At 66.7% G+C, this 26,173-nt stretch overlaps 1 protein-coding gene across 8 annotated transcripts in view; it reads right to left on the bottom strand.

Moving 5' to 3' along the window:
* TNS3 (tensin 3) overlaps positions 1-26,173 on the bottom strand; it is a 133,138-nt gene that overhangs the window by 43,629 nt on the left and 63,336 nt on the right. For all 8 annotated transcript variants that reach the window (XM_066240242.1, XM_066240240.1, XM_066240243.1 and 5 more), the window contains 10 exons: positions 22,412-22,464; positions 20,654-20,825; positions 18,745-18,795; positions 16,204-16,326; positions 15,310-15,374; positions 11,701-11,784; positions 10,434-10,546; positions 10,058-10,118; positions 9,177-9,252; positions 9-138 (listed from right to left, as the gene is read on the bottom strand). In XM_066240242.1, the coding sequence (XP_066096339.1) occupies positions 9-138; positions 9,177-9,252; positions 10,058-10,118; positions 10,434-10,546; positions 11,701-11,784; positions 15,310-15,374; positions 16,204-16,326; positions 18,745-18,795; positions 20,654-20,803 (853 nt within the window). In that variant the 5' untranslated portion in view covers positions 20,804-20,825; positions 22,412-22,464. The remainder of the gene's footprint in view (positions 1-8; positions 139-9,176; positions 9,253-10,057; positions 10,119-10,433; positions 10,547-11,700; positions 11,785-15,309; positions 15,375-16,203; positions 16,327-18,744; positions 18,796-20,653; positions 20,826-22,411; positions 22,465-26,173) is intronic.

Here is a 26,173-nt window from a genome sequence, read left to right as displayed (position 1 = left end):
GTCCTCACCGCTGCTGGCGCCGTCCAGGTCCTCCTTCCCAAACACGAGGCCGCAGCCCTGCACGGCCCCCGTGTGCAGCTGCAGGCGGAAGATGACGTCGCGGGTGGCCGAGCGGTACTTCTTGTGGTAACACTTCACCTGGCGGGAGAGAGTGGCAGCTGCAGGGTCAGCCCCGCCCTCCTCAGGGCGACACCATGGGGGGGGGGTGCAGGGCGGGACCCCCAGGGGACCCCCAGGGGCCAGGCCAGACGCCTGGGCTGTTCCAGGGCAACCTCAGGGCGTGGGGTCCAGTCCTCCGTCCCCCTCCAGACCCTGCAGACCCACCAGGACTCGGCCCCCTGCGGCACCGTCCACCTCTTGCCTAAACTGTAACGACTGACTGTGAGGAAGTTTTTCTTTCAACCAAACTCTCCATGTTTTGACTTAAAGCCTGTGTTTTCACAAAAGCAGGTGGTCATTTCTGTCTATAACGGGCTATCACGTGTACGCTATGATTTGGGGGGGGAGAGACAGAAACAGAGAGAAGACAGGAGCCCGGCAGAGGGGAGGGGACGGGAGGGGAAGGGAGGGGAGGGGAGGGGAGGGGAGGGGGGAGGGGCACAGACACAGAGAGGCCGGCCAGCCTGTCCATGCGTCCTGGAGAGGTCATTTGAGACCGGCCTCAATCACCAAGGACATGACTTGAAATCTGGCTCCTCACGGGGTCCCCAGGAGTCTGTGGTGGGTACCCCCACCCTGGTGGGGACGGTCTGGGGGCTTCCAAAAGCAGTGACCCTCCCAAAGGAAGCTCTGCCCCGAGAAAGATGGGTTTCAACTATCCTGTGACCACAGGGGTCAGCACGAGGCTGCCCTCCAGCGCACGGAAGCAGGTCCAGCAGCCTCCCTCTGCGCTGTCCACCAGGACATGGCTGATGGGACGAGGGGCAGCGTAAATGAGCTGCCTGGGGGCAGTGCTGACAGGTGTGCTGAGCACCCACACCGGGACCCAGAGCCAGGTCTACCTCCGCCGGTCTCGGGCGTCCACGGCCAAAGATCAGGGATTCCAGAGAAACACGATGACTCCCACCTGCCTGCCTCCCGCCACTGCCCCAGGTCCCGACAAGGGCCGTCTTCGCGGCCTTCCAGAATGCACCGCACCTCGGCCCCCACAGCCCCCACTGACCATACCGTGACCCTCGGCCCCCACGGCCCACACTGACCACACTGACCACACGGCCCACACTGACCACACCGCAGCCTCGGCCCCCACGGCCCACACTGACCACACGGCCCACACTGACCGCATGGCCCACACTGACCACACTGACCGCACAGCCCACACTGACCACACCGCACCCTCAGCCCCCATGGCCCACACTGACCGCATGGCCCACACTGACCACACCGCACCCTCGGCCCCCATGGCCCACACTGACCACACGGCCCACACTGACCACACTGCGACCCTCGGCCCCCACGGCCCACACTGACCACACGGCCCACACTGACCACACCGTGCGGGGAGGAGACCCCGCAGAGGGTCCCCACCGGCCACCGTCCCCACGGGATGAAGGGACCGGCCTCCCTGTTCGTTCTCCCCACGGGCTCCCAGGATGTGGTCAACGGGGGGGATGACAAAGAGAAAAGCAAGGGGGTCCAGACTCAGCCCCTCGCTGCCCTCAAAGTAGAAACACCGAGGAAAACAAAAGCTTTACCCAACACAACACGGCCCGACTGGAGCCGGTGCAGTGGACAGAGCATTGACCGGGGACGTGGAGGTCCCCAGTTTGGAACCCTGAGGTTCCCAGCTCGAGCAAGGGGTCACCGGCTCTGCAGTAGCCCCGGTCAAGGCAATTATGAGAAAGCAGTCAATGAACAACTAAGGTGCCACGATGAAGAACTGATGCTTCTCATCTCTCTCCCTTCCTGTCTGTCTGTCCCTGTCTCTTTTTCTCTATCTAAAAAATAAATAAATGCATAGAAACGAAACCACGAAGCTCTGGGTGCTGAGACCCCGAGAAAGAGGCAGCCCTCTCGTGCTCAGGTCCCCCAGCTGCTGGGTCCACCCCGCACGGAGCCCCAGCCAGGCCACCCCGGGGCCCGGGCTCGCCAGCTCCCGGTCACCGTGCTCCCACAGCCGCGCACACAGCCACGTCACGACGCTCCTCCGCGCCCCGTCCCAGGTCCTGGGGGATTCTGACAACCACCCTGGCTAGGCCCGAAGCCCCCCACGCCTCCTGCTGCTTACGCCCCACTTCTGTCCCGACTACCGGGGTGGCGCCACCCCTCCTGAGCACGGCAGGGTGACGGCTGTTGTCTCCTGAGGCGAGGGAGGCCCGGGTGCCTCTGTCACACGGGGACCTGCACGCGGCTCCCACGAGGGGAGACCCCCCCCCCCGCCAGCAGGGGCCCCCGGGCTGCCCGCCCGGAGCGGCCTTCCTCACCGCACGGCAGGCTTGTCGGCTCCTGTCACCGCCAATACCACGCGGCGACAGGAGTCCCCGGGTCCCCTTCCACGAAGATCAGGGTGACGGGCTCTGGGCCCCTCCCTCCGTTCACTAGACTTTAGAACATCCGAGTTTGGAACCATTCACAGACACGGGGAGACGGAACAGGAAGCAGCCACACTGCCCTCCGCGCCCCATGCCCCACGGGGACAGTCGCCACCGAGGCCGCAGGGCAGCTGGGAGCAGGCTCCCATCATGGGCCATGGGGGACGCTCCACTCTCGAGAGAGACAGGCACTCGGCCCGGGTGTGGCTCTCCGACCTCGCACCCCGCTCCGGGGAATGTGGGGACCTCGCGCCCCGCTCCGAGGAATGTGGGGACCTCGCGCCCCGCTCCGGGGGACGGCGGGGACCTCGCGCCCCGCTCCGGGGGATGTGGGGACCTCGCGCCCCGCTCCGGGGGACGGCGGGGACCTCGAGCTCCGCTCCGGAGGATGTGGGGACCTCGCGCCCCGCTCCGGGGGACGGCGGGGACCTCGCGCCCCGCTCCGGGGGATGTGGGGACCTCGCGCCCCGCTCCGGGGGACGGCGGGGACCTCGCGCCCCGCTACGGGGGATGTGGGGACCTCGCGCCCCGCTCCGGGGGACACGCGCCCGCTCCGGGGGACGGCGGGGACCTCGCGCCCCGCTCCGGGGGATGTGGGGACCTCGCGCCCCGCTCCGGGGGACGGCGGGCACGCACGTTAGCACACAGTGTAGACCGAATGCACACTGTCAGGTGACGTGTGGGCCTCTTGGACGCGGCGGCTACGCCGAGCCCACCTTGCGGCCGGCTGCTCTCCCTGCCTCGTCCCTTACAGCCGCGTGACACCCGCCCACGCCCTGGAGTGAGCTCCGAGCTGCCGGGGACGACCCCAGCGCCACCCACCTCGATTCCCCCAAGTGAACAAGGGGTACAGGCAGCCCCTTCCTACGGGCGACCTCTGACCCGGAGGACACGACCTGCTGTCCGGAGGATGCTGGACGCCACCAGCCAGCTTACTCCTCAGGCTGCACGCAGGCCTTTCCACCTCAAACCTCCACCCACAACAGCAGTAAATGCACTGGGGTCAAGGGTCAGGGTTTGAGAACCAGCCCAGAGCACCTGCCCCAAGTCACACATTTCTGCTTCCTCCGCCTGGCCGGCCTCCTGAGATGCACCTCCCGCTAAGTCATCTCAGCTCCTGCAGACACGGGGGGGGGGCCCTTCAAGGCACCCTCTGACAGGGACAGCCGCCCTCCCGTGTCAACCCACTGTGCTGGGGGCTTCGTGGCCGTCTAGACAGACCTCAAGGAATGTCTTCCCAGAAGGAGCCCCCGCCACCCGCTGTGAGGTTTACCGAGCCGGCCAGCCGGCCCTCACCCCGGCCAACAAGCCCCAATTTCACTCGGGAAGGAGATGACTCAGTGGGTTTCGGCTGGGAGACCCACTGAAGAGTCAGTAGGTACCAGCCGGCCGTGAACACACACCCAGTCCACACTGCTGAGGCCGCAGGAGGGGCTGAGCCTGGCCGCGTCCCGGAGACCCACGGGGCAGCAGGAGAGGGCCTCACACGGCCCCCCAGCCGGGGAGGTGGTGGGGCCCCCCCGGGGTGAAGCGCAGAGATGAGAACTCACCTTTCCACCCCGACCCCGCAGAAGCGCCCGCAGGAAACAACACACAGGGGCTCCCGGAGGAGGCGGCCCCTCCGTCCGAGCACACGCTGCGGAGGCCACAGGGCGCTCACAGCCACAGCAGCAAGACGAGGCAGGCAGGGCGGGACGTGTTTACCGGGCAAGCGGGCCCTGGACGCCGGCCAGCCTCCAATGGGCCTGCCCCACGCATTCCTCACCCGGTTACATAACGCTCCGCGTGTTTGCCGAGCACCTGAGGCCCTGCCCTGCCCCAGGGTGGACTCCGGGCTGACCTCCAGGGTGGGCTCGCCCCGAGTCGGGGGGGCCCAGCGTGCGGGGGTGGGAGGGCCGTGCTCAGATGGCCGGGCAGGCAGGCGACGTCCCCTTTGCCTCGCCAGCAGCGGCAGGGCCCCCAGCAGGCCCCAAGGGGGAGGAAGGACAGACAGCTCGCTCCCCCGCGGCACATGGATGATGCCGACCACCCGCACGCCTGGCCTGCAGATGCCCGCATCAGGACAGAGGCCAGCTTACCTGGGCACAAGGCGGGCGCTCACCAGAGCACAGAGGGGCGGTCAGAGAGGACCAATGCCCTGGCACTGGACGGGGTCCACCGAGCAGCCGGGGAGCCGCCCACCCCCAGGAGAGGCGCCTGGCAGCCACCAGGGGAGGCCCGCCCGGGCTGCCGCGTGCAGGGGAGCCACGGACGCCTCTCCCAGCTCAGGAGTGTCTCCGAGCCCGACCGGGGCCAGGTTCCCGGCGAGGCCCCGACAGGCTGCCCAGCTGAACCTTCACACAGAGAGGGCCTGCGCCTCGTTGCACAAGGGCCTCTCTCTCCACGTCGGAATGCCCTCCGGGGCGCAGGGCCCGCGCCCAGCAGCCCGCCCAGCGTGGGGCAGGCGTGTGGCCTGTGGGTCGTGGGGGGCTGGACACGTGTCCTGCCGCTCGGCACTCCGGGCCAACTCCGGCGGGGGAGGGGCGGCACGCTCCACCAGCATCAGAACATTCCCGGCATTTCTTTCCTCCCGGTGTTGATCCCTGAGGTCATTTTCAGGAGGAAGCGCGGCCCTGGGGTTTTCAGCCACAGCACAAGGCGGACCTCGCTGGTCACGGCCGGGGGACCTGCCCACCCCGTGGTCCTTGGCAGCGCCTGGAAGCCGTCCCCCCACCCGGGACCCACCGCCCGTCCTGCTGGGCACACGCCCCGTCCCCCCACCCGGGAACCCACCGCCCGTCCTGCTGGGCACATGCCCCGTCCCCCCACCCGGGAACCCACCGCCCGTCCTGCTGGGCACACGCCCCGTCCCCCCACCCGGGAACCCACCGCCCGTGCTCCTGGGCACACGCCCCGTCCCCCCACCCGGGAACCCACCGCCCGTCCTGCTGGGCACACGCCCCGTCCCCCCACCCGGGAACCCACCGCCCGTCCTCCTGGGCACACGCCCCGTCCCCCCACCCGGGAACCCACCGCCCGTCCTGCTGGGCACACGCCCCGTCCCCCCACCCGGGAACCCACCGCCCGTCCTCCTGGGCACACGCCCCGTCCCCCCACCCGGGAACCCACCGCCCGTGCTCCTGGGCACACGCCCCGTCCCCCCACCCGGGAACCCACCGCCCGTCCTGCTGGGCACATGCCCCGTCCCCCCACCCGGGAACCCACCGCCCGTCCTCCTGGGCACACGCCCCGGGCCCCCTGCCCTGGTATCTCCACCTGCAGCTCCCAGAGCCGGCGGGGGGGAGGGGTCTGCGTGAGAGCCAGACACCAAGTGCACCCGGACCGCGTGCAGCGACCACACCCGGGGTGGGGGGGTGACCTCCCCGTGAACCTCCAGAACGGGCTCCCTGGACAAGCACAGGGCTCACAGGCTGCTCTGTGCCCCCCACCATCTGAGGACGTGGCTGTGTTCAGGGTCGGTGTCTCTAAAAAAGGTCATTCGGGTGATGACGTCCTAAGGGTGAGGCCTGCTCCCGTGTGACTGGTGTCCTCATAAGAAGAGATGAGGACACGGACACACACAGAGGGCGACCGGGTGAGGACACGAATCGGACGGCCATCTGCACGCCCAGGAGAGAGGACCCGGGAGGGACCAGCCCTGTGACTCCTGACCTGGGGCGTCCAGCCTCCAGGGCAGGGAGAGAGTGTCTGCTGGACGCGCTGTCCGTGCTGCGGGCGCTACGACGGCCCGGAAAGCTCACACAGGAAGTGAAGGCACGCCCAGGCTTCTCGGGGACAGAGACCTCGCCTCCTGGGTCCTCACTCTCGGACGGAGAGTCCCCCTGTGCGGCTCAGAGCCCCCCGCCACGATGAGGCTTCAGAAACGACCGCAGAGTGCCCGCACGATGGGTCAGCACAGGACGCAGAGACCGAACAACGGCGCCACCCCAGCCACCCCAACCAACCCCGTGGGGCCGCATGAGACTCGGCGTGCCGGCACCACCGCTACTGCTCACGGGCACCGGCCCTGCGCCCATCGGGAGCCGGCCCAGCCTCGCTGTCTGACGCAGTCACAGCGGCAAAGAAGCATTTGCACAGCGTGTGTTTTTTGGGTCGTATCTGGGCAATTTCCTTCGACAATTCTTTCCTTATTAGGGTTACGTGCATTCCCTATTGGGACGGGTCCCGGTGTGATTCCAACCATACAGTACTTGCCCAGGCCGCTCGAGACCCTGAGGTCAACTAGTCTGTGACTGTGTCCCTCCAGAATTACTCCAAAAGGAACCACACAAATACCTCCTTGACCACTCGAGCCCCGTGTTCCTTTTAAGAAAATTTACCAGCAGCCCCCAACAAACAAGAGCTAGAGGCAAAATGATCAAGGCATCTGTACTTCCCACTGTCAAAGCTGTTCCCCTCAGCAGTTCCCGGCAGAAACCTCGGCTGAAGAATATAAGCCCATTGCCTCAGCCCATAGTCATAGGAGGCTGGCTATGGTATCCCCCCAAAGGGGCTAGGTCTGTAGGAAAAAACCCCTAAAAATCATACTATGAGAAAATAAGGGTGGGAAGCAGAGGCTGAACACAAAAGCACCCTTCAGCCTTTACCTCACCGATTGCTTAAACCCCCTTAGCCTTTCCACACTACAGAAGAATAGAAAAACTTTCCTCTTACACACCTGACCTGCGGGTGGTAGAACGCTCTGAGGAAAACAAAGCTAGAGCTTAACTAGCAAAGGAAAACAGTAGACAAACATCGTTTTACTAGACAATAGGCCACTAGGTAGAGCAGCGTTATTCATCAGCAGTGACCTTTTAGAAGCCTGCGTGAGGCTGATCCCAGTATTGTTGTTGCTGCTCAAGGTATTGTGTACTTAGAACGGCTCACCACCCGCTTTGCAGCTTAAAGAAACATACTGACCTCCTCCTGGAACATTCATCCATGTGAAAGCAAAAATAACTATTAGTCAATGTATTCTGCATATCGTGGGATCGTAACTTAAGTGTGTAACAATAAGGCTACACTAGCCGTTGGCAGAGACGCCTGGCAGATGAACTGAAGAGTTCGGCTCTCTCACTCATTTCTCGCCAACGCCGTCCATTGCTTTGGGGACCCCGGGACCAGCTGGAGCTGGCCTCTGGCACACCCCCTTCCTGTTCTCCTGTGACTGGACTGTGGGGTACCCTCTCTCCTGATAACTCTCCTGGAGGCTCAGCTGGGGGCCCCGCAGGCTGTTAAAGGGCGTGCCCACAGCACCAGCAGGCTCACGATAGCTTCCCGCCACGTGGCCTCTGCACGACACCCCCACGGGCAGCTCAGGCTTCCGGATGGATGCCGCGCTCAGCACTGACCGGCTGGAAATACATTTATATCCTGCACAAGCGTGGGTGTGCTGAGGGTGTGCCAAGCATGTGCCTGGGGGGTGCCCAGGGGTGCCCATGCCTGGGGATCTGTGTCCTACTAAACCCCAGGGACTGGACGTTGTGAGAATCCAGGGGCAGGGGGGCAAAGTGGGTGTTCACTAACCCCTGGAAACACTTTAAATGACCGTGTGTCATAACACAGAAGCTACTCTTGAGAGCGGGCACACGCCCCGGACCACGGGAGATTCCACGACAGCCGTTCAGGGTACACGTCTCCTACCGTTACTTCAAATGAATGAAACTTCCCGTGTTCAAGAGACACAGGAGGCAGAGACAGAACCGCTAACCTCGCCACGGACCAGCACATCCAGGAGTCAAACTTCCTCCAGAAACCAGCGCTCTGGTCACTAGCCGACCTGCAACGCCACAGCCGTATCTCAGGCTTCGCTGCTTACGGTCAATATCTGACGAGTCCACACGTCTCCCCGAAAGGCCTGTGACCGCGCACTGGCTGCCCCTCACGGTCGGGGAACGTGACCCTGCGGGTGCGGCGGCTGACCCGGGACTCCCGGTCAGGAGCGCCCACCACGCGTCTGTGCCGTGCTGTCCTGGTCACCAAGGCAGCCTCCCTCCGCGTCCCCGACCGCCCTCAGGGGCTGGCTGCTCCGTGCTGTCCTGGTCACCGACGCAGCCTCCCTCCGAGTCCCCGACCGCCCTGAGGGGCCGGCTGCTCCATGCTGTCCTGGTCACCGAGGCAGCCTCCCTCCGTGTCCCCGACCGCCCTGAGGGGCCGGCTGCTCCGTGCTGTCCTGGTCACCGACGCAGCCTCCCCCCCCCCCCCCAGTCCCCGACCGCCCTCAGGGGCTGGCTGCTCCGTGCTGTCCTGGTCACCGACGCAGCCTCCCTCCGAGTCCCCGACCGCCCTGAGGGACCGGCTGCTCCTTGCTGTCCTGGTCACCGACGCAGCCTCCCCCCGAGTCCCCGACCGCCCTCAGGGGCTGGCTGCTCCATGCTGTCCTGGTCACCGATGCAGCCTCCCCCCCCCCAGTCCCCGACCGCTCTGAGGGGCCGGCTGCTCCGTGCTGTCCTGGTCACCGAGGCAGCCTCCCTCCGCGTCCCCGACCACCCTGAGGGGCCGGCTGCTCCGTGCTGTCCTGGTCACCGAGGCAGCCTCCCTCCGCGTCCCCGACCGCCCTCAGGGGCCGGCGGCTCCGCACCCCTGCCCGGGTGTCAGGGGAACCGGGGGCCGGGTCGTGGTTTCGAGCAGGGACCCTGGGGCCGGGACCGAGGCGCGAGCACTCACCATGACGTCCCCTTTCAGCAGCTGGGCCGGCTCGATGGCGATGGAGATCCGACTCTGGTTCTCCGGGCCGACATTGCTTTGGGACGGACAGACGGACAAGGGGACGGATCGTTAGGGCCCCTCCGGGTTGAAAGGGGAGAATGCGTTCCGAGAAACGCAACCCGACAACCGAAAACGCCAAACGACACCCCAGGTCCCGGCACCCTCTCCTCGCGGACTCTGCACGCGCGAACCGGTCGGCGGGAGCGTGAAGCTGCCGGCCCGGCTGGGCCACCTGGCACTGTGCGCACAGCCGGGCACACGGCATGGGTACGGACGGGCGTGCATGGCGCCGCGTGGGCACCAGCGTGACCACAGTGTGTCCCGAGCGGTGACACAGCAGGGGGAACCTTTGGTACCTTGTTCACCATCAGCGTTCACGGAACGCTCAGCCCAACACAGAAAAAGCCTAGAAACTTGTCCACGTTCTGAGAACGTGCGTCCACCCTTCCGCTGACGTGCAGAGGGGAAGCCGGGAGGACGGCGGAGGACCCTGACGCCAGACCCTCCCGCCCGCCCGAGCCCCGCAGACCCCGACTCCAGACCCTCCCGCCCGCCCGAGCCCCGCGGACCCCGACACCACCCGCCCGCCCGAGCCCCGCGGGCCCCGACACCACCCGCCCGCCCGAGCCCCGCGGACCCCGACACCACCCGCCCGCCCGAGCCCCGCGGGCCCCGACACCACCCGCCCGCCCGCCCGAGCCCCGCGGGCCCTGACGCCAGACCCTCCCGCCCGCCCGAGCCCTGCAGACCCTGACTCCAGACCCTCTCGCCCGCCCGAGCCCTGCGGACCCTGACACCAGACCTCCCCGCCCGCTGAGCCCCGGGGGCAGCGCACTCACTAGATCCCCGAGGTGAACACGGGCTGCATGGCCTGGTACAGCTTCAGGAAGGGCCGGCACGCTGTGGGCGGGGACCAAGGTGTCCGTGAGCCCGCGGCGCCGTGCGGAGGGGAACAGAGAGAGGCAGGTGCGTGAGACAGGCCCCCACACGCCACCTTCCAGGACAGGGGAGCAACGATGGGGTTGGATGGCAGCGTAAGAGCCCCTGAGGTCCCCTCACCGGCTGCCTGTCCCTCCTCTGGTCAGCACACAGCCCCACCCCACACGGACGTCTGTCCAGTCAGGGACCCGAGGGCCTGGGCCTGTCGGGTGGCCGGGACGCCTGCTTGGTGCTGGGATGGCACACCTCGGCTCCCGCCGTGTGGGGGACACTCACCCCCGCCCGTGTCGAAGTTGGGGGTGCCGTGCAGGATGACGAAGTGCAGGAACAGGGGCGAGGCGTTCATTTTCACCGTCCCCGACAGCAGCCCGCTGAGGAACTGGACGTACCTGCAAAAGCGCAGCCCGCTGAGCCCCCGGGGCACCCTCGCCACTCCCGCCCGAGCAGACCAGACCGAGAGGGAGAGAGAGTATCCACGCTGCCCGCACGCCCACACGGGCCCGGGGCCCTCAGAGAGAAGCTTCCCCGCGGGCATGCCTCCCACAGGGTCTCGCTCGGGCACGAGGGGGCGGCAGGCAGGCTCCGGGGACCAGGAGCAGCCCCCCCCCCTGTGCTCTCGGATGCTGCCTGACCTCGTCCCTTCCTCCTCCTGGACTGCCTGACTCCAGACAAAAGGAGACCCTGCAACATCCGCCTGCCCGTCCCGTGACGTCCCATCTCCAACGCCAACATGGGGCCGGGCGGAGCGGGACGCGGTGTGCACCTCGTGGTGCCCAGCCATTCGCTCAGGCGGTCGCCCCGGCTGCTGAGGTGACACGGCCCTTCGCCGTCTGGACACTGTGGGCCCAGCGAGCACGGGCATGTTCCGTGTCGTGTTTTTACAGAACTGCGAGGGTGCTGCAGCCGGGACCTGAGCTCCTGTCTGAGCCCCACACCCAGCTCAGTGTTAAAACCACCCCCGTCCCAGGAGAGGCCAGGCGCCCTCTGGGAAGGGCCGTCTCCCCACCAGAGGCCCCCCAGCGGCCCTGCTGCCCCGAGTGACCGCTGACCTGGCCTGGCCGCCCTGTCACCCACAACCGCCACGGGAGGGGGTGCTCACTGCTCTTCCCTCCTGCTCTGGGCGGGTCAGCGGCCCCTGCTGCCCCGAGGTGACCGCTGACCTGGCCTGGCCGCCCTGTCACCCACAACCGCCACAGGAGTGGGTGCTCACTGCTCTTCCCTCCTGCTCTGGGCAGGTCAGCGGCCCCTGCTGCCCCGAGGTGACCGCTGACCTGGCCTGGCCGCCCTGTCACCCACAACCGCCACGGGAGGGGGTGCTCACTGCTCTTCCCTCCTGCTCTGGGCGGGTCAGCGGCCCCTGCTGCCCCGAGGTGACCGCTGACCTGGCCTGGCCGCCCTGTCACCCACAACCGCCACGGGAGGGGGTGCTCACTGCTCTTCCCTCCTGCTCTGGGCGGGTCAGCGGCCCCTGCTGCCCGCCCAGTGTGACGTGTACAACCCCGCCCCCCATCCCGGCCCCCTCCCAGGCCCGGGGTGCAGGTACCGCTTCTGGGAGGGCTGCATCAGTGCAGAGACCTTGTCGTCGTAGTACTTCTTCATGGCAAACCTGTCGAGGGCCTGGTCGGCACTGGGGAGGCAGAGACAGAGGGTTAAACTCGCGGCACCGACGGCGGCTGCTGACGGACGGGCCTGGGGCTGGGCTGGGCCTGGCGCCCACAAGGAGCCGTGTTTGCCACACCCGTGCCATCCACGTGGCGTCTCCTCTCAGACCCCAGTGCCCCACGGGCACAGGCCGGGCCCCTGGACGCCAGGTCCAAGTCCTGCAGAAGTGCAGCCCCCATGCAAGGCCACGCCAGGCACATGGCTCCCGGGAGTCGCCACTGCCGTCCCCACAGGCTGTGCCGGCCGGGCCCCCAGACATTCTGTGCCACGTGGCTCCAAACAGAGGCAGCGGTTTTCAGAGGGGTCTGGGCGAGAGCAGTGGGCAGACCCAGGTGTCGGGATAACCGGGGACCGGCCAGGCCCGGGGGCCACAGCCGCTGGGTGTCCCACCAACTCTCAGAAGGAGCGTCTGGACCCACAGGGCCACCCTGAGCTCCACCGTGAGGAGTCACATCTGCAGAGGGGCCCCGCGGGGCCGGACACTGAGGCCAGCAGGGGGAGAGCTGACCGAGCCTTGTCCCGCCGGGGTGCGTGTGTGTGACGGGACTGTCACCCGCTGCGACAGCCTGTCTGACACCGAGCTCTGGCTCCACCGCCCGCAGGGGTGTCCAGCAGAGTCTTCTGTGGGTGCCCGACCCGACTTCAGCCCAGACCGTGGGGCATGAGGGGACCAGGCCGTGACCCAGGCTCCTGAAGCGTCTGTGAGAACCAGGGCCACGTGCGGAGGGCACGGAGCAGAGCAGTGTGTGCGCCCGCCGCTCCGGAAGCGTGACGGAACCAGGGTCCGAGGGCGCCGCACCGGCCGGGCAGAGAGGTCGGGGGCAGGGCTGACCCGCCTGCCGCAAAGCCGTGTCTGGACGGGCGCTGAACAGTGGGGCGCGAACAGCAGCCCCAGGAAGTGCGGGGTCCCCGCGCCGGGAGCACCTGCGTCTCCGCAGGAAGTTCAGCTCCGACCCACCACGTCCCTCCGTCCGGAATTCGCCCGTTTCAGGGGAAACGCCGATGACGCTCGTGTTCGGCGCGGGCGTCATCATCAGGAGTGATACCAGAGGCACCGACTGGACCTTCCCCGGGCTGCTCGTCCCGGGACCCGCTCGGGTCTCGGAGCCGACTCAGTGACGAAGGCCTGAACACCATCTGCTCCCCGGGACTCCTTCTGGGAGTGACATCGGAGGGGACAGTCGTGGACACGGCCAAAGACCGCGGTCATCTGTCACCACGGCTGCGTCCGCGCAGGGCATCCGCGGAAGCCACCGAATGCCGGAGAAAACCCGGACGCCACGTGGACGGGGGTCACGGGAAACGTTCGAATCACGATGTGGCCCTCACGGGGCGGAGCCCGCCGCATGGCCCCTTCCTGGAGGTCGGGGAGACTGCCCCCCCGGCTCCGTCCTGAGCGCCCACATCACAGGGCACGCCTGGAGTGCGATGTCCGTGCAAACGGCCTGGCTGTGTGGCTGAGCTGTATAAGCGCCCACAAGCTGGAGAGGTGGCTTGCAGAACAAGGGTCAGCGGTGAGAGAGAAAGCTGTCGGCCTCCCCGTCTCCGAGGCCAACAGGCCAGCCCCCCGCCCCCCGCCTTCCCCGAGCACGTCCGCGGGCCCAGACAGAGCTCCGTTGTGGCGGCAAACGCAGGAACACGGGGGCCCGTCCGGATTCTGCTGGGGAACCTGGTCTCCGTCCAAACGCCTCTGGCTCCACTGAGGGACTCGAGGTGACCAGGAGCCGGGCACACACAACGGTCATTATCCCCGGGAGGGTCCGGCTCACACCAGGGGTTGGGTTTCCTCCGTGGCAGGCTCGAGCGCCCGGTTCGTTTCCAGAGAAAACAATCGGAAAGTCAGATTTCATCCTGGCGCAGGAAAGCACGGCTGTGTTTCCTCGGACGGGCAGCTCGTGCCGCACAAAGTGGCCATTGAGAGGCGAGGACACCGCGTCTGGACGTCAGGGCCAGCGGCGTGTGCTCTGGGGGACGTCCCTGGGGCTCCCTGCGCGCTGGCTCAGAGCAGGAGGCCTGGCCCGTGGCCCACGCTCGCTGCCCGCCCTGTCCCACTGCCCCCGTGCACGGCAGCGCCCCACCCCCACGATGGCAGCTCAGTGTCCCTGTCCCCACTGCCCCCGTGCACGGCAGCGCCCCCACCCCCACGATGGCAGCTCAACCTTCCTGTCCCCACTGCCCCCGTGCACAGCAGCTCAGCCTCCCTGTCCCCACTGCCCCCGTGCACGGCAGCACCCCCACCCCCACGATGGCAGCTCAGTGTCCCTGTCCCCACTGCCCCCATGCACAGCAGTGCCCCCACCCCCACGATGGCAGCTCAGTGTCCCTGTCCCCACTGCCCCCGTGCACAGCAGTGCCCCCACCCCCACGATGGCAGCTCAGTGTCCCTGTCCCCACTGCCCCCGTGCACAGCAGTGCCCCCACCCCCACGATGGCAGCTCAGTGTCCCTGTCCCCACTGCCCCTGTGCACAGCACCCCCACCCCCACAATGGCAGCTCAGTGTCCCTGTCCCCACTGCCCCCGTGCACAGCAGCGCCCCACCCCCATGATGGCAGCTCAGTGTCCCTGTCCCCACTGCCCCCGTGCACAGCAGCGCCCCACCCCCACGATGGCAGCTCAGTGTCCCTGTCCCCACTGCCCCTGTGCACAGCACCCCCACCCCCACAATGGCAGCTCAGTGTCCCTGTCCCCACTGCCCCCGTGCACAGCAGCGCCCCACCCCCACGATGGCAGCTCAGTGTCCCTGTCCCCACTGCCCCCGTGCACAGCACCCCCACCCCCACGATGGCAGCTCAGTGTCCCTGTCCCCACTGACCCCGTGCACAGCACCCCCACCCCCACGATGGCAGCTCAGTGTCCCTGTCCCCACTGCCCCCGTGCACAGCACCCCCACCCCCACGATGGCAGCTCAGTGTCCCTGTCCCCACTGCCCCTGTGCACAGCACCCCCACCCACCCCCACGATGGCAGCTCAGTGTCCCTGTCCCCACTGCCCCCGTGCACAGCACCCCCACCCCCACGATGGCAGCTCAGTGTCCCTGTCCCCACTGCCCCCGTGCACAGCAGCGCCCCCACCCCCACGATGGCAGCTCAGCGTCCCTGGACAGCTCTCCCACGTCCCCAGAGCGCATGGGCCTAACTCCGCCCAGCCTCAGTTTCCTCATCTGTAAAGTGGGAGCCTGGTCACTCGAGAGGCTGAGGGACAAGAGGACAACGCTCAGTGCTCCCTGGCGCCCGCAAGACCCAGCAGCGTGGACGCTTCTCCCTGGAGGGTGTGCGGTTTCCACACACGCTGACGCGGACTCCACAGCCTCGTCGGGGCGGCCGTGTGTCCACTGTGTTTCCCAGGCCCCGTGGCGGCCGTCAGCATGCACGCTCAGGGGGAGCGTCTATCTCACGAGCGCACGGACTCCACCGAGCTCGGTGTCTGGGCCCCAGGTCAGCCACCCCCACCCCCGCCCCCGGACCCGGGCAGCTCAGACGCCCGTCCTACCTGGCCGAGACGTTGGTGAAGTGCATGTAGGATGAGATCACCACTCCGATGCGTCCCTTCCCGCCCTGCGGGAGAGAAAAGCAGAGCCACTGTCCCCTCGAATCCCACGGCAGAGGCGTGAGGACAGGACAACGCCCCTCGGGGACGAGATGACCGAGAGTGTCCCTGCAGGAGAGGCGGCCGGGAGCATTCTGTGTGGGACAGACCACGCGCGAGGCCCCGGGGCACGTCAGGACTCACTGGAGAGAGCTGCGTCCGTACCGAGCACCTTCTCTGACCATGGTGTGTGTGGGGGCTGCACCCGAGACACGAGCTGTTGCTGCCCCATCGGTGACACTTTCATGGAGGCTGAGCCCCGCGTGACCCCAGTGACCCCCGGTGACCTTCCCGGGGCTCAGCCCTCGACACCGGTCAGAGCGCAGGAGTCCGGGCGGGCCGGGGGCGCGGACAGTCGGCCGGGAAACCACAGAGCGAGGGGAAGACCGTGGCCGGGGACGGCACAGAGCAGGTCAGGGCGTGGGGGCCGCCCGTCCGCAGCCGAGTGGACACATCAGGTCCCCCTCAGACGTGGGTGTCAGCAATGGCACCCTGCCCACGATGTCCGGCCACTGACCACCCCTCGGGGGCCCCGGCAGTCTGAGCCCCAGATCTTAACGCACCCTTCCTTGCCGTTTTAAGAACAAGGGGCGCTCCTTGGAAGACAGACACGCCTGCCCACAGGCGGAGGGACCCTCCCTGCCCCAGCACACTCTCTGGACCTCAGTCCCACACCCGGACGATGCCCAGCTCGGGGCGGGGCGGGGGGGAGGGGCGGGAGGCGCTCGGTGAAGGAGGACGGAGCCCCCCCTCCCCACAGAGCCCCGGGAACGCGGACGGCCCGGGAGAGGCGCTCACCCTGCAGTGGATGACCACCACGTGCTGGGGGTCGCTGTTCAGCCAGGACTCCTGTGCCTTGCAGATGGTGCACACCTTGTCCAGGGGCGGCGCGTGCAGCTCGGGCCAGCCCACGTCCAGAATCTGCAAAGACAGGGGTTTCCTCAGCGTCCGCCCAGGGGCCCTCGGAGACCGCCGCGGGGAGGCCGTTTCTGTGCTTGAGGGTCAAGAGCCGGCTGCCCGGGCCAGGGAAGAAAACAGGGGGACGGAGCGGCCCCAGGAGACATCTGTTCCCTCGTCTTATCTGCTCCCTGAGCTGGCAGCCAGGGCCAGGAAGAGCTCCCAGCAGCCGCTCCGGTGTGAGCCCCGGGGAGGGGCCGGCCAGCGAGATCTGAAGCCCGGTCCTGGGCCAGCTGCTGCCCACGTTCCTCCATTCCCACTCGGATGTGTTTGAGAAACGGCAGTGAGCCTCTCCCCTCGGACCAAGGACCACAGATAAGGTCTCAGGGCCAGGCCCAGGGCACCTGCTGGGACCAGGCCCGGCTCAGAGGGGGTAATGTGCCCTGGCCCCAGAGAGTCCTCCCCAGAGGTCAGGACAGCCGGGCCCTGCGCCCCGAGTCACCCCAAGTCACCCCGAGTCCTCTCCTTCCGAGAGGCGTGGGGAGGCAGAGCTGTCTGTTCATAAAAGCAGTAGAAACAGTGTAACATGAGAAAAACGTCCATAGGACGGCCAGGAAGCGGGAAAGGTCACATGACCCGTCGGCACTCAGAGGCGACGCTCTGAGGTTCTGGTAACTCTGTCCCTGAGACGTCTGGGCACAGACACCAAGGTGCCCCAGGCCCCGTCCCTGCCCCAGCGGGCACACAGGCTGAGCCCGTGACTGCCGTCCTGATCCAACCGGCGGCAGGGACCCCGTGACACCTGTGCTGCCAGCTCCATCTTAGCAACCGACAGCCACCTCCACGTGTCCCCCTAGCAACCGACAGCCACCTTCCCGTGTCCCCCCTAGCAACCGACAGCCACCTCCACGTGTCCCCCTAGCAACCGACAGCCACCTTCCCATGTCCCCCCTAGCAATCGACAGCCACCTCCACGTGTCCCCCTAGCAACCGACAGCCACCTTCCCATGTCCCCCCTAGCAATCGACAGCCACCTTCCCGTGTCCCCCCTAGCAACCAACAGCCACCTCCACGTGTCCCCCTAGCAATCGACAGCCACCTTCCCGTGTCCCCCCTAGCAACCGACAGCCACCTCCACGTGTCCCCCTAGCAACCGACAGCCACCTCCACGTGTCCCCCTAGCAACCGACAGCCACCTCCACGTGTCCCCCCTAGCAACCGGCAGCCACCTCCACGTGTCCACCTTAGCAACCGACAGCCACCTCCACGTGTCCCCCTAGCAACCGACAGCCACCTTCCCATGTCCCCCCTAGCAATCGACAGCCACCTTCCCATGTCCCCCCTAGCAACCGACAGCCACCTCCACGTGTCCCCCTAGCAACCGACAGCCACCTTCCCGTGTCCCCCCTAGCAACCGACAGCCACCTCCACGTGTCCCCCTAGCAATCGACAGCCACCTTCCCGTGTCCCCCCTAGCAACCGACAGCCACCTCCACGTGTCCCCCTAGCAACCGACAGCCACCTCCACGTGTCCCCCTAGCAACCGACAGCCACCTCCACGTGTCCCCCCTAGCAACCGGCAGCCACCTCCACGTGTCCACCTTAGCAACCGACAGCCACCTCCACGTGTCCCCCTAGCAACCGACAGCCACCTCCCCGTGTCCCCCTAGCAACCGACAGCCACCTCCACGTGTCCCCCCTAGCAACCGGCAGCCACCTCCACGTGTCCACCTTAGCAACCGACAGCCACCTCCACGTGTCCCCCTAGCAACCGACAGCCACCTCCCCGTGTCCCCCTAGCAACCGACAGCCACCTCGTGTCCCCCCTAGCAACCGACAGCCACCTCCACGTGTCCCCCCTAGCAACCGACAGCCACTTCCCCATGTCCCCCTAGCAACCGACAGCCACCTCCACGTGTCCCCCTAGCAACCGACAGCCACCTCCACGTGTCCCCCCCGATCTCTGCTGTCAGGAGGGACAGTGATGGCAGGGGGGTGCCGCACAGCGGTGTCAGGAGGGACGCCCGCAAGGGAACATCCTGCGTCCGACTGTGGCGGTGGTGACAGTCACCGGCGCGGGGGAGGGGGCCAAGAACCCCAGGCAGGTGCGTCCGCCCACGCACACATGCACACACGGCCGCGGGTCCCCGGTGAAAGGTGAACCTAACTGTGGACGGTCCCCACGCCCTCTGCCGGGCGTTGACGTCTCACTTCGAGCTCCGTGAGAGGCAGGGTCGGAGGCACAGGGGATCTCCCCGCCCTGTGTTTGCGATCTCCTGCCTATCCAACACTTATTTCAAAGTTTAAAAAAGAAACGTCACTTAAAAAAAGCAACCGCCGGCCACGAACAGCTCCCAACACCCGCAGTCACGTCGGGCCGTTGGCGGGAACGACCTCCGATGACCCGAGACCCTTCCGGAACGCAGAGGGCGCAGGGCGTACCTTGGGGTTCAGCTTTGTGAGGTCGTATCTCTTTTCCGAAAGGTTTAGCACCTAGAGGGGAGACAAGAAGCTATCAGACGAGTCACCGTCCAGGGCAAGCAGAGAGAAAACACAGCTGAAGGATCGCGAAGGACTGAGCTACAGACGTATCACAGTCACAAAATCAAATAGATGAAGACGGTGGGACGCAGAGTCCTGTGGACTGACCCCGTCCCCAGAAAGCACGGGCTCCCTCCCGGAGGAGGGCATTCACTGCCCCGGCCAGGCGGCCAGGCGGCTCATTCAGCACCAGCCAGGAGCCGCACTGCCCAGGGAGAAGCAGGGCTGTGGACCCTGACCATGACCAGGCCTCCTGCACGGAGAAGGTCAATGTCACAGCAGCGGGGGGCTGAGAAATGAGTTAGTGTCCTTGTCACTCAGAGAGTGGGGGACGCCCAGGACTGCTGAGAGGAGGGGCTGCTGTGGGCGGGGCCTGTCCGCAGGGTGGGGCTGCCCGGGGCCAGCCCCCCACGGTGCCTTGACCGGGACAGGTCACGTCCCACAGGCGGCCTTGCCCGTGGAGCTGCTGCACCCTCACACCCAGCGGTCCCGGGACGCCATTCAGACATGCGCAGGGAGGAGACACACACACCCCACCCGCTGTCCAGGCCCCGGGACGCCATTCAGACGCGCACAGGGAGGAGACACACACCCCAACCTCACATCCAGCGGTCCCGGGACGCCACTCAGACGCGCACAGGGAGGACACACACACCCCACCCGCTGTCCAGGCCCCGGGACGCCACTCAGACGTGCACAGGGAGGAGACACACACACCCCACCCGCTGTCCAGGCCCCAGGACACCACTCAGACGCGCACAGGGAGGACACACACACCCCACCCGCTGTCCAGGCCCCAGGACACCACTCAGACGTGCACAGGGAGGAGACACACACCCCAACCGCGGTCCAGGCCCCGGGCCGCGGAGGGGACTCAGAACGCAGAGCCCGCCCGCCCCCGACACAGCATCAGCGGAAGGCAGACTCGGATCCTGAGCGCCCACGGCCTCGTGGGAAAGGGGGAGCCCCAGACACTGAGGACGGGGTGAGACGGCCCCACAGGCGCCCACACAGCCAGCTCTCCCTGCCTGTCACCAGGGCACAGCCGGGGGCGCTCAGGACCCGGAGCCGGGGACCCCCCTCCACTCAGCACTGGCTGCTCCGAGGCCCCTCCCGCTGCTCAGCGGCTCGGCCATCTGAGGAGCCCAACAGGGATGACAGACACCTCGTCAGGTGAGGGGGACGAGCAGCTTCGCTGCAGGTAAGGGGCCCTCATGAGCGGGTCAGGGGTGTGGGTGACACCACTCAGCAGTGATCACACCGGTGACCAGAGCAGGAGGGCCACTCTACACGGTGGCACCGGGCACACAGAAAGGCCATGCCCGCTGCCCTCACTGTCCACGCCCGCTGCCCTCACCGTCCCCACGCCCGCTGCCCTCACCATCCACGCCCGCTGCCCTCACTGTCCACGCCCGCTGCCCTCACCATCCCCACGCCCGCTGCCCTCACCGTCCACGCCCGCTGCCCTCACCGTCCCCACACCCGCTGCCCTCACCGTGTCCACGCCCGCTGCCCTCACCGTGTCCATGCCCGCTGCCCTCACCGTCCACGCTGCCCTCACCGTCCACGCCACTGCCCTCACCGTCCATGCCCACTGCCCTCACCGTCCACTCCACACCGCTGCCCTCGCTGTCCCCATGCCCGCTGCCCTCGCCGTCCATGCCCGCTGTCCACTCTGCCCTCGCCATCCACGCTGCCCTCACCATCCACACCCGCTGCCCTCACCGTCCACGCCCGCTGCCCTCACCGTCCACGCCCGCTGCCCTCACCGTCCACACTGCCCTCACCGTCCCCGCCCGGCCTTGCTCACCAGGTAGTTGTCCCCGTGTTTGGACCTCAGCATCCGCGTCACCTCCTGCAGGCTGTGCAGGTAGGACTCCTCGGAGCAGCCCGTGGGGAAGGACACGGCGATGATGCGCTCGGTGATGTAGGTGAGGTCCAGCTCGCGGCCGTCCTCCATGCTGGGGCTTGGCGCTGCCGCCCTAGGAGAGGGGTCTGCTCAGTGTCGGGCCAGGAGGCGCAGCAACGTGAGGGGGAGGCTCACAGGTCCACACAGAACCCCAGGACAGGTCTCGGGGACCCACCGCGCCCACATGCTGCGTGCGGCCCTATCACAGACGTTCTACCTGAGTGTCCCCCACGGTTGTGGCCAGAACTGCCGGCTGGTCCCAGCAAACACACAGGAGAAGCCCGTGGCCCTGCGCACGGCCTGGGGACACTCGAGGGGGAGCCTCACGGGAGGCGTGAGTGACAGAGCCGGGCTTTGTGGGGAGCAGGGCCCTCGCCGGTAGCTCAGCCCAGGCAGGGGCAGGGGCAGCGGCGTCCTGGCCAAAGCTGGGTGGTGCCCGTGCGCCTCCTGTGGGCAGGTAACCCCCAGAGCAGGTGGGGGGGGCCCACAGGCCGGGGAGGAGGCCGCTGCCCCTGCAGACAGAGCCCGGGAGGGGTCTCAGCAGCTGCACGTGGGGGCGGCCAGCGGCTGGGGCCGCTGTCACCTGAGATGAAGGCACAGGTGTGAGGAGACGGGGGTGTCGGAGGAGCAGGAGACAAGGCGCCCATCACGGACGGGGCTGCAGGGAGCCCCTGCCAGGAGGCCCACAGCCTGCGGCCGGTGTCCAGGACGAAAGGGAAGAGTCCAGGGAGAGGTGGCACGGTCACCTCCAGGTGGTGATAGCCCGCCCGGAAGCCACAGGGAGGCGGGACTCCGGGGGACGGCGTTCTGGTCCATGAAGACCCCGGCCGCCCGCTTTGTGGGTTTGTTTACTACTCTCCTTACCTGGGTTTCTCTCCTCGTTCTGGAAAACTCCACACACACACAACACGGGGTGACAGCCTCCACACACCCCTCCTCTGACTTCGAAGGTAACGCCCGGCCACCCTCCTCACACACCCCTGCTGTCCCCTGCCTGTCCTATCCTCTCATTTACAAACACTGCGAGTCCTAAAGATAAGGACCCGTTTCAGAAACACCTGTCAGCAGCAAAATCACCCACAGTCCAAACGCACAGACTCGGTTTTTGAAGTCGTTTCGTTCAAATACAGACCATAACCACGCTTTGACCCTCCACACCTCGTGCCCCGGACACGGTGGCCACAGAGCTGGATTGCTCTTTAGTTTCCAGCCCTATGTCCTTGATCGCTGTCGCTGACGTAAATAAAGAACGTGCCTCCCAGCCCTCGAGGTCCTGGCCCTCGAGAGGCCGTCCGGGGTGAGACGCGCGCGAGTGTGTCTGTCCCCGCGGGCGCCCGGTCTGACGCAGACAGGACGCAGACAGGACGAGGGTCGCTGCACGCAGCAGAACCAGTCTGGGACACACGCCCCCAGAACTACCCTCTCACCCTCACGGCTCAGGACTCCGAAAAAATTCACCAAAAATGATCGTGTTTTCCGGGACCTGGGCGGCTAATGCCGGAGATGACATCCAGGCGTGAGACGTGACATGGGACACGCGTCACCTCTGAGCATCGACTTCACAAACTGGACAGACTCACAGCAAGCCGGCCTCCCCTGTGAGGTCTGACCGCAACCAGCACAGCCACGGCCGAGCGAGCGAGGGCGCTGGACACTCACCTGGATGGTCTGTCAGAGCAGAGAGACGCAGACAGTGAGGGGCCCCCCGGAGCCTGCGAATAAAAACACACGGGTCAGTCTGCAGCCTCCCGCCCTGCCCCTCCCCATCCAGACGCCCCAAAGCCCGGAGGAGGGAGGGGTCAGCTGTCCTGCGGTTTAATAATCACACATGCACAGTCACGCCGGTAACCGTCGGCCCATCTTATCAGCTGGGAGGACGTCCGGTCTATCTGGGAATCTCGGCCCGAGGACAAGTGTCACAATCCCATGACCCATCGGCAGGACAGGCTCCAGGGTGGGACAGGGAGACGACCCAGGGGGGCCAGGACCTCAGCATCTGTGACCCCACAACAGAGCAACGCCCCAGATGGGCAGAGCATCGCCCCCTGGTGGGCATGCTCGGTGGATCCTCGTCGGGCGCATGCGGGAGTCTGTCTGACTGCCTCCCCGCTTCTCACTTCAGAAACACACACAAGCCTGTGGTCAGTGGTGCCTGAGAACACCAGCTCCTTAAAGCCCACCCAACAGGAAGGGAAGCTCCGGGCGGTGCAGCCCTTCCGTGTGTGCACGTGTGTGTGTGCATGCATGTGTGTGTGTGTGTGTACACGTGTGTATGTGCACACACTAGGCTACACTGCACTATTTCAGGGGATGCCCCCACTGGGAGACCGAGGCTCAGACAGTGACAAGGGGCTGTCAGGGACGGCAGAGGCGAGGCGACACCCCCACATTCTCCCGGCCGCCCGTGCTGACCCTGGACTCCTCTCTCCCGCCTCCTGGGGGACGTCCCCAGGCACTGCGTGTCCGGGGCCCCTGCTCTGTGGACCAGCCCAGGTGGGCACACAGCCGGTGGGGGACACTGGGCCATGTGGACAGGAGCACAGAGCCTGTCTTGGTGGACAGCGCCCCTTGTCAGACAGGATCTGACCCCCAGCTTCCCCTGGCGTGCCCCCTCTCGGGCACCTGGCTCACCTGGGCTCCTGAGAAGGGACAGAGAATGAACAGGGCCACGTCAGGGACCAACAAGACAGACACGTCCCTGAGTTCTCGACAACACACAGGCTCTGACCTCAGGCCCTGAGCCAAGGCGGACTCTCAAGGCGCCCCTCCAGCTGCCCTGGGGTGTCCACACTGGCCAGCTGGCCCTTGCCCGGCTGAGACCTTTCCTCTCATCGTGGCGTCTGCTCAGCGTCCAGGCCAGACAGAGAGGACCCCACCAGTGGTCAGAGCCCTGACCAGCACAGAACGCGCCCCCCACGGGCAGGAAGGACTGCCCCCTCACCCTCTGACTAGAGACACCCCCCCCCCGCCCCGTGCTGTCACCAGGGGCTGCACACGGACTCGGCTGGGTGTCCCCAGGCCCTGCCCCCAAACCTGATGGCCCAGACTAGACTGACTCCAAACAGGGAGGCACTCTTTGCCTAACAGCACAGCCGAGGTTAAAACAAAGACTTTGTATTTTTTTTTTTGAGTACTGGTGAAACGTCAACCATCTCGGAGGTCAGCTGGTCAGTGTGCTGAGAGGTCTGACGCATGTGACCGAGCAGCACCAGGAATGTGTCCCGAGGGAATTACTGGACGAGTGCGCAGAGCTGTGGGGGAGGGGCGCTCTGCGACATGAGTCAGTCACAGCGGCCACACACCCGGGCTGAACCAGGCAGACACGTCCACCGGGCACCGGCGTGGCCGTGCACACGGGGACGGCTGTGCGGGCACGGAGCGCTGACGCGTGGCCGTGCACACGGGGACGGCTGTGCGGGCACGGAGCGGTGACGCGTGGCCGTGCACACGGGGACGGCTGTGCGGGCACGGAGCGGTGACGCGTGGCCGTGCACACGGGGACGGCTGTGCGGGCACGGAGCGGTGACGCGTGGCCGTGCACACGGGGACGGCTGTGCGGGCACGGAGCGGTGACGCGTGGCCGTGCACACGGGGACGGCTGTGCGGGCACGGAGCGCTGACGCGTGGCCGTGCACACGGGGACGGCGGTGAGGGCACGGAGCGGTGACGCGGGACGGCCACGGCGCAGAGTCCATGACGCACGCCCCCCCCCCCCCCCCCCCCCGGCACACGCAGGCCGCAGTCTGTCCCTGGGACATTCTGTTACAGTTCCTCTTTTGCGTGCATTATTTTTTTCCTTTCTACTTAGGACACGGGTCACGTCCGTCATGGGAGGGGGGAGGCGCGGCCCGCAGGGTCAGCTGGGAGGGCGTCCGGCTCCCAGTGGGCAGCACCCAGGCCTCCTGCTCTTCCCCAGCCGTGGGGGGGTCACTTCCTGTCACTGAACGCAGCTGCCCTCCCGGATGGTGGGCCGCGAGGGAGCCACCAAACATTCCGAACTGGACCGTTCCCGGCCCACGCGAGTCGCCGTGTCGTCACCGTGCAGAGGGGCCTCCGCAGGGTCGCAGGCCCGGACACGGCCCCAAGCTGCCCCGCCTCCCAGTGACCACATCCCCAGTCCCAGCAGATCACGACGTCCCCGTTGGCTTGACCGGACTCTGCCGGGTTTAAGACAACAGGGTGACGCAAACACGACCGTGTCTGAGGACCGCCATCCCCAGTGGACAGGCACGGCACCACCTCCTGCTCCCTGCGTCCGCCCAGTGCTCCTGTCTCCCCGTGAGGTCACACAGGGCGCGCACAGCGTGCCGGCAGCCGTGAGGTCACACAGGGCCCCTCACAGGCCGTGTGCCCGCACTGCCGGGTCCCGCTGCTGGTGGCGCTGAGTTCCTCGGGCTGGAGCACCGGGAGGCCCCGGACCCGACTCACTGGGCTCCCTGGCAGCTGTCCCTTCAGACTGAACGACAGCTGTGATGCCCGCGCTCAGAGGGCCCGCTGGTCCTGGCATCCACTCGTCCCCAGGTCAGTGCAGAGGGAGCATTTACCCCTCCCGGCACCGGCCCTGAGCGCTCGCGGTCCACGGATGTTTGACACGACCGACCCTCATGTCTGCTGCCAACCAGGTCACCTTTGTATCTGAAACAGATGCGGCCTGAGGCCCATGTGGCCGTCTCTCCACGAGGACAGTGTCCCCGGAGGTGTGGCATTCAACACAAACCACTCTAACAGCAGATAGCCCAGAGCACAGGTCCCAGTGTGTGACCCCCGGGCAGGAGGCCGGGCTGGACGGCACAGGGGTCAGGACACCTCGGGAAAAACTGGCTCAGTGCTGCACAGGGGTCAGCTCCTCCTGAGACCGTCTGGTCCAAACCTGACTCTGTCCCTCTGCTCCCTGTGACCCTCACCTTTCCAGGGCAGGGCCCACAGTCCCTGTGTCAGCTGGGGCCGGGACCACGCAGGACAGGTGGGTTCGGCCGCTGTTCACGTGGGGCCCTGAGGGCCCTGTCAGTCACCCCGCGCCAGGCCCCGTCCCCCAGGCCCGCTGCCTGACCCGCGGCTGGCCCTGAGTGCCCCATGCTGGCTCAACGTCCCCATGAGGGACATGCTTTGTCCTCCGTGACTGGCCTGTGCCGAGGGGGCGGGCGGGGCTCACACAGGTGCTCTGCCGGGTGGGGCGGACACGCGGTCAGGCCGTCCCGACAACACCAGGTTCCTTTAGACCAGGGCGGTCAACCTTTTTACACCTGCCGCCCACTTCTGTATCTCTGTGAGTAGTGAAGTGTTCTAACCGCCCACCGGTTCCACAGTCACGGTGATTTATAAAGTAGGGAAGTCACTTTACTTTGTAAAATTTACAAAGCAGAGTTACAACAAGTTAAAGCAAATAATAATAATTACTTACAAGTACTTTAGGGTGGATTT

This window comes from Saccopteryx bilineata, chromosome 7 (genome assembly GCF_036850765.1).
Source record: "Saccopteryx bilineata isolate mSacBil1 chromosome 7, mSacBil1_pri_phased_curated, whole genome shotgun sequence".
NCBI lineage: Eukaryota > Metazoa > Chordata > Mammalia > Chiroptera > Emballonuridae > Saccopteryx > Saccopteryx bilineata.
Note: the sequence above shows the minus strand (reverse complement) of the source record. Positions and strands in the feature narration are given on the sequence as shown.